The following is an 11,324-nucleotide window of genomic DNA, read 5'->3' as shown; positions in this document are numbered from 1 at the left end:
TCAGGGCACTAAACGAGAAGAACATGCAACCAGGAATACTTTGTAGGGCAAGGCTGACATTAAGAATAGATGAAGAGATAAAGAGCTTCCAAGATAGGCAAAGACTAAAAGATTATGTGACCACAAAGCTGGTATTACAAAAATATTAAGGGGGTTTCTATAAAAGAAGAAAGACCCCAAGAGTAATACAGAACAGAAATTAACAGAGACAATCTATAGAAACAAGGTCCTCAGAGGCAACATGATGACAATAAAAACATATCTTTCAATAATCACTCTCAACATGAATGGCTTAAATGTTCCTATAAAAAGGCACAGGGTTGCAGATTGGATAAAAAGACAAGATCCATCCATACGCTGTCTACAAGAGAAACATTTTGAACCTAAAGATACATCCAGACTGAAAGTGAAGGTGATGGAGAAACATCTTTCATGCCAATGGGCCTCAAAAGAAAGTTGGGGTAGCAATTCTCATATCAGACAAATTATATTTTAAACTAAAGACTGTAGTCAGAGATACAGAAGGACATTACATCATTCTTAAAGGGTCTTTCCAAGAAGAAGATCTAACAATTGTAAATATTTATGACCCCAACATGGGAGCATCCCAGTACATAAGCCAACTGTTACTCAAAATAAAGGGACATATTAATAAGAATATGTTAACTGTAGGAGATCTTAACATGTCACTCTCAGCAATAGACAGATTATCTAATCAGAAAATCAACAAAGAAACAAGAGCTTTGGATGACACATTGGATCGAATGGACCTCATAGATATGTACAGAATATTTCACCCTAAAACAGCAAAATACTCTTCTCGAGTGCACGTGGAAATTTCTCTAGAATAGATCACATACTAGGTTACAAATCAGGTCTCAGACCATACGAAAAGATTGAGATTATTCACAGCGTATTCTCAGACCACAAAACTTTCAAACTGGAACTCAACCACAAGAAAGAGTTTGGAAGGAATTCAAACACTTGTAAGCTAAAGACCATCCTGCTTAAGAATGTTTGGGTCAAACAGGAAATCAAAGAATAACTTAAACAATTCATGGAAACCAATGAGAACAAAAAACACATCTGTCCAAATCCTATGGAATATGGCAAAGTTAGTCCTAAGGGTGAAATACATAGCCATTCAAAACTCACTCAAGGAAAAAAAAAAGAAAGAAAGAAAGAAAGAAAGAAAGAAAGAAAGAAAGAAAGAAAGAAAAGAAAAGAAAAAGAAAAAGAAATGAGAAATCCCAAATACGCAAACTTTCTTTACATCTTAAAGAATTGAGAATCAACAACAAATTACATATACCCCATGCATGAGAAGGGAAATAATTAACATTATAGCAGAGAGCAATGAGTTAGAAAACAGAGATAAAGTAGAACACATCAGTGAAACTAGAAGCTGGTTCTTTCAAAGAATTAATAAGATCAATAAACCACTGGCCAGACTAATCCAAAAGACAAGAGAAAGGACCCAAATTAATAAAATTATGAATGAAAGAGGAGAGATTACAACTAACACCAAAGAAATAGAAACAATCATCAGAAATCATTATCAACAGCTATGTGCCAATAAGTTAAGCAATCTAGAAGAAATGGCTGCATTTCTGGAAACCTATAAACTTCCAAGACTGAAATAGGAAGAAATCAACAATGTGAACAAACCAATAACCAGTAATGAGTTTGAAGCAGTGATCAAAAACCTCCCAAAAAACAAGAGTCCAGGACATGATGGATACCCTGGGGAATTCCATCAAACATTCAATGAAGAAATAATACCTATTTTCCTGAAGCTGTTTCAAAAAATAAGAACAGAAGGAAAACTTCCAAACTCTTTCAATGAGGCCAGCAGTACCTTGATCCCCAAACCAGTCAAAGACCCCATCAAAAATGAGAATTTCAGACCAATATAACTGATGAACATGGATGCCATAATTCTCAACAAGATCCTAGCTAATAGGAGATCCTAGCTAATAGGTTATCCACCATGTCATTATCCACCACAACAAGTTGGGATTTATCTCTGGGATGCAAGGGTGGTTCGACATTCACAAATCAATTGATCCAATAGAACAAACCAATAACAGAAGAGAGAAGAACCACATGGTCCTCTCAATTGCTGCAGAACAAGTATTTAACAAAATACAGCATTCTTTCCTGATTAAAACTCTTCAGAGTTTAGGGATAGAGGGAACATTCCTTAATTTCATAAAATCCATCTATGGAAAACCCACAGTAAATATCATTTTCAATGGGGAAAAGCTGAGAGTCTATCCCTTAAAATCAGGAACATGAGAGGGGCACCTGGGTGGCTCAATGTGTTAAGCCTCTACCTTCGTCTCAGGTCACGGTCCCAGGGTCCTGGGATCAAGCCTAACATTGGGCTCCCTGCTCAGCAGGGAACCTGCTTTCCCCATCTATCTCTGCCTGCCTCTCTGCCTACTTGTGATTTCTCTCTCTCTCTCTCTCTCTCTCTCTCTCTCTGTCAAATAAATAAATAAATAATTTAAAAAAATTAGGAACATGATAAGGATGCCCACTCTTGCCATTGTTCTTCAACATAGCAGTAGAAGTCTGAGCAACAGCAATCTGACAACAAAAATTAATAAAACATATTCGAATTGGCAAAGAAGGAGTCAATTTCTCTCTCTTCACAGATGCCATGATACTTTATGTGGAAAACCCAAGACTCCCATGATACTTTATGTGGAAAACCCAAAAGACTCCCAAATTACCCCCAATTTACTAGATCTCATACAGCAATTCAGTAATGTGGCAGGATACAAAATCAATGCACAGACATCAGCTGCATTTCTCTACACCAAAAACAAGACAGAAGAAAGAGAAATTAAGGAGTCAATCCCATTTACAATTGCACCCAAAACCATAAGATACCTAGGAAAAAACCTAACCAAAGAGGCATAGAATCTATACTCAGAAAACTATAAAGTACTCATGAAAGAAATTGAGGACAACACAGAGAAATGGAAAAATGTTCCATGCTCCTGGATTGGAAGAATAAATATTGTGAAAATGTCTATTCTACCTAAAGCAATCTACACATTTAATGCAATTCCTATCAAAGTACCACCCATCTTTTTCAAAGAAATGGAACAAATAATTCTAAAATTTATATGGAACCAGAAAAGACCTCGAATAGCCAAAGGGATATTGAAAAAGAAAGCCAAAGTTGGTGGCATCACAATTCCGGATTTCAAGCTCTATTACAAAGCTGTCGTCATCAAGACAGCATGGTACTGGCACAAAAACAGACACATAGATCAATGGAACAGAATAGAGAGCCCAGAAATAGACCGTCAACTCTACAGTCAACTAATCTTCGACAAAGCAGGCAAGACTGTCCAATGGAAAAAAGTCTCTTGAACAAATGGTGCTGGGAAAATTGGACAGCCACATGCAGAAAAATGAAATTGGACCATTTCCTTACACCACACATGAAAATAGACTCAAAATGGATGAAGAACCTCAATGTGCGAAAGGAATCCATCAAAATCCTTGAGGAGAACACAGGCAGCAACCTCTTCGACCTCAGCCACAGCAACATCTTCCTAGGAACAACGCCAAAGGCAAGGGAAGCAAGGGAAAAAATGAACTATTGGGATTTCATCAAGATCAAAAGCTTTTTCACAGCAAAGGAAACAGTTAACAAAATCAAAAGGCAACTGACAGAATGGGAGAAGATATTTGCAAACGACAAATCAGATAAAGGACTAGTGTCCAGAATCTATAAAGAACTTAGCAAACTCAACACCCAAAGAACAAATAATCCAATCAAGAAATGGGCAGAGGACATGAACAGACATTTCTGCAAAGAAGACATCCAGATGGCCAACAGACACATGAAAAAGTGCTCCATATCACTCGGCATCAGGGAAATACAAATCAAAACCACAATGAGATATCACCTCACACCAGTCAGAATGGCTAAAATCAACAAGTCAGGAAATGACAGATGCTGGCGAGGATGTGGAGAAAGGGGAACCCTCCTACACTGTTGGTGGGAATGCAAGCTGGTGCAGCCACTCTGGAAAACAGCATGGAGGTTCCTCAAAATGTTGAAAATAGAACTGCCCTATGACCCAGCAATTGCACTACTGGGTATTTACCCTAAAGATACAAACGTAGTGATCCAAAGGGGCACGTGCACCCGAATGTTTATAGCAGCAATGTCCACAATAGCCAAACTATGGAAAGAACCTAGATGTCCATCAACAGATGAATGGATCAAGAAGATGTGGTATATATACACAATGGAATACTATGCAGCCATCAAAAGAAATAAAATCTTGCCATTTGCGACAACATGGATGGAACTAGAGTGTATCACGCTTAGCGAAATAAGTCAAGCAGAGAAAGACAACTATCATATGATCTCCCTGATATGAGGAAGTGGTGATGCAACATGGGGGCTTAAGTGGGTAGAAGAACAATCAATGAAACAAGATGGGATTGGGAGGGAGACAAACCATAAGTGACTCTTAATCTCACAAAACAAACTGAGTGTTGCTGGGGGGAGGGGGGTTGTGAGAAGGGGGTGGGATTATGGACATTGGGGAGGGTATGTGCTTTGGTGAGTGCTGTGAAGTGTGTAAACCTGGTGATTCACAGACCTGTACCCCTGGGGATAAAAATATATGTTTATAAAAATAAAAAATTAAAAAAAAAAAAGAAAAGAAGATGACGAGTGTTTCCAGAGTGGTTTGAACTAGATTACACTAAGTAAAGCTGCCAGCAATGCAATACTTTAGAATTTGAGAAATGAAGAAGGGTCACAGTGTGTTTGAAACAACATACCCTCTAGGTTGTATTAGTATAAATACATTAGTGTATACTCCTTTTGTTAAATTTCTTTATTACTTTACAATAAGTCTTTGGCTGTATAGAGATCTCCAAGAAAAGGCTTATTATGCTTATAAAAGGAATAACAGAAAAAGACCTCTTTATATGTACAGAGATGGTGGATGTTGTTACTGAAGACTATAGAAAGGGTTTCACAAACATCCTGAGAATCCTTTCAGGAATTTTAGTAGTAATTCAAGTTGTACAACTAAGTCATCTGATTCAGGCAGAGCAGGAAAAAAAAAAGATGAGGATAAATTTAAGTCCATAGATATTTACAGGCGAAATAAATTAGCTTGTATTGTATCTTAGACTAACCTTAATCTTAGTGACTGCACAAGAAGTGCCATGGAAAGACAAATTGGAGTATTGGTGACAGATGCAAAGGTGTGGCATGATGATTTTCAGTTCCAGATAACCTTGATATTCTTGTTTCTTTTGCTTGCTTTTGTTTTCCCTAACAAAAGCAAGGTATTCAGTGGTAAACTGTGTGCTCATGGAAGATTAATCCCTAGTATTAATTGTATTTTGACACTGTACATTTGAAATTATATTTGCTATTGTAAATTTTGATATTGATTTGATATTGTATTTGATTAACTGTATATTGACTATTGAATACTCTGCAGATTTTGAGTCTGTGGTCTTGCTCTCTATTATGGTTAATGGCTTCATTTGCCTGATAACATTTCAAGAAACATACTCTTGTTGGTTTGGTCTGATGTTTTGTTCTGTTCTGTTTTTTTTTTTTTTTTAGACATTTAATGTTGTGGCTAAGGATCCTGAAAATTACCTAGAAATCTGTCATGTGAATTGACTGACCAGTTTTATGATTCTATGAGGTTTGGCCTTTTTTTTTTTTTTAAGATTTTATTTATTTATTTTACAGAGAGTGAGATCACCAGTAGGCAGAGAGGTGGGCAGAGAGAGGGGGAGGCAGGCTCCCTGCCGAGCAGAGAGCCTGACTCGGGGCTCGATTCCAGGATTCTGGGATCATGACCCGAGCCAAAGGCAGAAGCTTTAACCCACTGAGCCACCCAGGTGCCCCGAGGTTTGGCCTTTTAATTGACTGAAGAGAGTAAGAGAGGAGGAAAGGGAACAGTGACTTCGATAATAAAAATTCTATCCTTTCCTTCTGAATTTAAAACAAAACAAAACAAAACAAAAACATACTTCAAATCCAAATCAGTTTAGGTGTCACATTTTCTGTGGCATATCTGCATAGCTATCTAAATCTATATCTATCTATCTATCTCTATAGTTAGAGATAACAATATCTAACTTAGCCCTATCTAACTGTATCTATCTCTATAGTTATAGATAGCTGATAGATAGGTATATGATAGATAGATAGATAGATAGATAGATAGATAGATAGAGACAGAGATAGAGATAAGGAGATATAAAATTGCTTGTATCCTAAGCTAAGATATTCTGCTTAAGAAAAATTTAATTCAGAGTGATTTAATTGCCTAAAAAACATATATGTTACTTATATCATTTTTTTAAATTTGAAAACTCTGAAATGTCCATGCTATGCTTCATTTTTCTTCTCTTTGCCAACTCTAATTCTCCCTGTTTTGCAATTGGGCAGAATTGACTTACACAGAGATTGAAAATTCCCAGCAGCCGGCAGGTGACCAGGGGAGAAAGTGAAATGATTCCCTGAGCTAAATTCCACTTATTAGCTAGTTCTAAAAGTGAAAGAATAAAAGTACTTTTAGAGAAAATAAAAGAATTAAAACTTACATTTGTGCCTAACATGAAGAGGAATTCTTTGCTGCCTGTACTAAAGCCCTCAAAGTGAAATCTTCTGATTGTTCAAACACACCGAACAGATCTGTATTTGCACATGTAATAAAGGTCAAGATGGCAACTTACTATCAGATGCCATTTTATTTGAACAGCCAGAGGAGAGACTGTTTACCTTATGGAGGCTTTCTATTAATTTGTTTTCCTGATTGTGGAACCTGTGATGTGCTATGCTATTTCATTTGAGCAGTTGCAGGAAAAAGCAACCAAATAAACTTGGGTCATATATTGACAGATGAGCACTAAACTTGCTGGAAAGGGTATTAGGATTTTCAAGACAGTGGAGTAATTGGGTTAATTTTCAGTAATCAGTGAGATGAAGTTGATTTCTTGGAAAGATTATGGGCTTTGGAGTTAGAAAGGATGGATTCAAATCTCTTGACTGTCATTTACTGAGTGAATGAACTTGAGAAAGTTAACCTAATGATTCTAAGACTTTCAGGCCTTGAGAAACATAAAATAAAAAAAAAAAAAAGGGGCACCTGGGTGGCTTAGTGGGTTAAAGCCTCTGCCTTCAGCTCAAGTCATGATCCCAGGGTCCTAGGATCAAGCCCCCACATCAGGTCCTCTACTCCGCAGGGAGCCTGCTTCCCTTCCTCTCTCTGCCCGCCTCTCTGCCTACTTGTGATCTCTGTCTGTCAAATAAATAAATAATCTTAAAAAAAATAAAATAAAATAAAAAATTTTAAAAAATAGTGTTACAGACTAATATGGACATTAAGGAGTGCACTTGTGATGAGCACTGGGTGTTATACGGAAGTGTTGAATGACTCTATTGTACACCTGAAAGTAATATTACACTGTGTTAACTAACTGCTATTTAAATTATTATTATTTTTTTAAAGTAAAAGGGCACCTCGGTGGCTCTGCATTCTGCTCAGGTTGTGATCTCAGGGTCCAAAAATTGAGTCCTGCCTCAGGCTCCCTGTTCAACAGGAGTCCTGCTTCTCCCACTCCTCCTACTTGTGTTCCCTCTCTCGCTGTGTCTCTTTCTGTCAAATAAATAAATAAAATCTTTTAAAAAATTAAATTTAATTTTAAAAAATTATGTTTGCAATCCCCGAAGAGCCTAGTGCAATGTTTTACCTATGTGATAAAAACTGACTTTTACATAATAAATGTTTGCCAACCTAATTCTAAAAAAATGTAAATAAAAAAATAATTCAACCAAAATAATTAAATTAAATGTTCCCAGCTTCTTATTTCATCACATAAAGATAGAATAAAAACCTACCAATAAATGCATGAAGACCTATTAATTATCACCATCTATGGCAGGTACTACTAGTTGCTTACCCAATATCCATTTTATCTTTTTCCTCATTTATAGAATCTCAAATTTTGTTCATTGACCCCACACACCAAGCGAATATGCATTTATCAGTCTCCTTTGTACCTAGGAGTAGCCGTAAAATACAGTTCTGGGCAATAAGATATAAGGGAGAGTCTGCTGGGATTTTGGAAGACTTTTGCATTCCTAATATAGGTGGACAACTGCCTTGTTTTGTCCTCCTTTTATTTTTTCCTCACTTGGACATAAGACTTGGGTTGGAGCAGCCATCTTGTGACATGTGGTGGACATAAAGATAAAAGTTATATGCAAAGAAGTCAGAGGAGAAGATGAAAAAGAGCCTGGGTTCTTAACAGCATTATGAACCCACCTTAACAACTTTGGTTTACCCACTGTGGGACTTCTCATGAGAGAAAAATACTTTTTAGTTTTTAAACCATTATTATTTTTTTTTAGGTTTTTGTTACTAATGATGAAATGCTATCCTGATGGACATTTCAGCATTATGTAAAATAAAGAATATTTAATAGTCACAAGGGTCTTGTCTTGCTTTTTCCGTAAAAGATCTCTTCTTTTCTCTATATGCCTCTGGCATCCTATCAGGGCATTTTTAGTCCTGTGCACCTTAGCATCTGCTTCTACCTTCTTCTATGGAATTGCTTAGGTTTATGTATGATATGTCCTAGATGAGTCTTGCCCTACTTCTAGATATTTCTCTCAGTTGGGCAAACCCCCTCAAGACTTTTCTAAATAGATGTTCCTGTTGATGCTTCCAACCCTGGATTCTAAGAAATGATGGGCTAAGGAAGGGGTGGATGGATTAAAAAAGGATGAATATGTCCTCTGCCATTTGTTCCTTAAAAAAAACTTTTTTTTCCCTGTGCTTTTCCCTCTAGAATTTTCTAGATTTGCATAACTTGTGAAACAGAATAGAAGAAAGGATTCTTTTTACTACTTCTTTCTCTGAAGCATTAGTATATGCCTCAAGAGTTGAGTGTTGATCTCTCATTTTACTACTACTTTGAAGCAGTCCCAGCATTTCAAAGAGCATTTCATTCTTATATTTTGATGGCATTGTTTTGAGAGAATGAAAGTTTATGACTGTTATGACTATTATAACTTCATTGTGGAGTGTATCCTTTGTCCAAGATATTAATTGTTTGGATTCATTTTTCCTTGAACTCTATTTTTTATAATAATAATCTGAATATATTTTATTATGATTATATCTGACTGATATGTCAGTGTCTGACATCTAATTTTAATTTTCTCCTATCATTTATTTTATTAAAGTATCTTGTAAGTCATCATATAGATGAATTTATCTTTAAAACCAATTTAAGTGTCTCTCTTTTTTAAAATAACATGATTCATTTTAAACTTATTCTTGGAGGGTACCTGGGTGGGTAAGTTGGTTAAATAACTGCCTTTGGCTCAGGTCATGGTCCTGGAGTCCCAGGATCAAGTCCCACATTGGGCTCCCTGCTTGGCAGGGAGTTTTCTTCTCCCTCTGACCCTCCCTCTTCTCATACTCTCTCTCTTTCTCATCCTCTCTCTCTCTCAAATAAATAAATAAAATCTTAAATTTATTCGTGGAAATGAAAAATTTGTTCTTATTTTATTATCTTGTCTTTTCTCTCATATCTATATTCTATTTTAACAGAAAATATTTATTTTACATTCTAGTCATTTATCATTCAAAAACACGCATTTTATTTTTACTTATATTCGTGGTAAACATTGAGCATTTATTTATTTATTTATTCATTTATTTGACAGACAGAGATCACAAGTAGGTGTGGGGCGAGGGGAAGCAGGCTCCCTGCTTAGCAGAGAGCCCCATGTGGGGCTCAATCGTGGGGCTCAATCCCAAGACCCTGAAACCATGACCTGAGCTGAAAGCAGAGGCTTAATCCACTGAGCCACTCAGGCACCCCAACACTGAGGATTTTAAAGTTGTTTTTTTTTTTTTAAAGATGTTATTATTTATTTATTTATTTGAGAGAGAGACAGTTAGAGAGAACATGAGAGATGAGAAGGTCAGAGGGAGAAGCAGACTCCCCATGGAGCTGGGAGCCCCATGGAGGACTGGATCCCGGGGCTCCAGGATTGTAACCTGAGCTGAAGACAGTTGTTAAACCCCCTGAGCCACCCAGGCGCCCAACATTGAAGATTTTAAAACATACTTTAATCTATCAACATTTAATTTTCAATGCCTTAAGTGATATTTATCCGATGTCATCCACATGCTAATTATTTTCATATGTATATTTCTCCTCTGCTTTCTGAAATAGTATCTTTTATTCTCATTTTCCTAATTATTTACTTATCCAGCATTTTAAAAAGTATTCTTACCATTATTTTCCTTCAGCACACCAATGAAGATGCTGGTGTCGCCATGGGCCGCCACCCTGCCCGGTGTTACCTGTATTGCAAGAACAAGCCATATCCTAAATCTCACTTCTGCAGAGGTGTCCCTGATGCCAAGATTCGCATCTCTGACCTGGGGCGGAAGAAGGCAAAAGTAGATGAGTTCCCTCTATGCGGCCACATGGTGTCCAATGAATATGAGTAGCTCTACTCTGAAGCCCTGGAGGCTGCACATATTTGTGCCAACAAATACATGGTGAAAAGCTGTGGCAAAGATGGTTTTCACATCCGAGTGCGGCTCCATCCCTTCCATGTCATCCACATCAACAAGATGTCCTGTGCTGGAGTGGACAGGCTGCAGACAGGTATGCGGGGTGCTTTTGGAAAGCCCCAGGGCACAGTAGCCAGGGTCCACATTGGCCGAGTCATCATGTCCATCCCTACCAGGCTGCAGAACAAGGAACATGTGATTGAGGCCCTACGCAGGGCCAAGTTCAAGTTCCGTGGCCGCCAGAAGATCCACATCTCCAAGAAGTGGGGCTATACTAAGTTCAATGTGGATGAATTTGAAGACATGGTGGCTGAAAAGTGGCTTATCCCAGATAGCTGTGGGGTCAAATACATCCCTAACCATGGTCCCTTGGACAAATGGAGGGCTCTGCACTCATGAGAACCTTGGCACTACCCCTTCCCATCATATTCATGCCCACCAATAAATCCAACTTCCTGTCAAAAAAAAAAGAAAAAAAAGTATTCTTACCTTTTAGGCTGCTCCATTTTCACCTCAGACTAACCCAATTTCATCTCTCCTTGTATATGATCCATACTTTGTAGAAATTTTTAAACCAAAAACAACAAACCAGTAGTACAAACCAGAAGCAGTTATACTGAGGAGGAATCTCCTAAATCTATTGCCTGTATTTTTTTCTTTCTTCTTCTTTTTTTTTTTAAGATTTATTTATTTATTTTAGGTGGGGACAGGGGCAGA

General features: G+C 37.3%; 1 protein-coding gene across 1 annotated transcript; it reads left to right on the top strand.

Annotated features, from left to right (window-relative positions):
- Positions 1-10,329: 10,329 nt before the first annotated feature.
- LOC116583334 (60S ribosomal protein L10-like) lies at positions 10,330-11,086 on the top strand. Its single transcript, XM_032331417.1, has one exon. It carries the CDS (start codon positions 10,590-10,592, stop codon positions 11,004-11,006), a length of 417 nt encoding a protein of 138 aa, XP_032187308.1. The 5' UTR covers positions 10,330-10,589; the 3' UTR covers positions 11,007-11,086.
- Positions 11,087-11,324: the final 238 nt, after the last annotated feature.

Source organism: Mustela erminea, chromosome X, assembly GCF_009829155.1.
Source record: "Mustela erminea isolate mMusErm1 chromosome X, mMusErm1.Pri, whole genome shotgun sequence".
In the NCBI taxonomy this organism is placed as follows: Eukaryota; Metazoa; Chordata; class Mammalia; order Carnivora; family Mustelidae; genus Mustela; species Mustela erminea.
Note: the sequence above shows the minus strand (reverse complement) of the source record. Positions and strands in the feature narration are given on the sequence as shown.

Excerpts from the sequence above, each read along its gene's own strand:
- LOC116583334 (XM_032331417.1), top strand. The coding sequence starts at position 10,590 with ATGGTGAAAAGCTGTGGCAAAGATGGTTTTCACATCCGAGTGCGGCTC.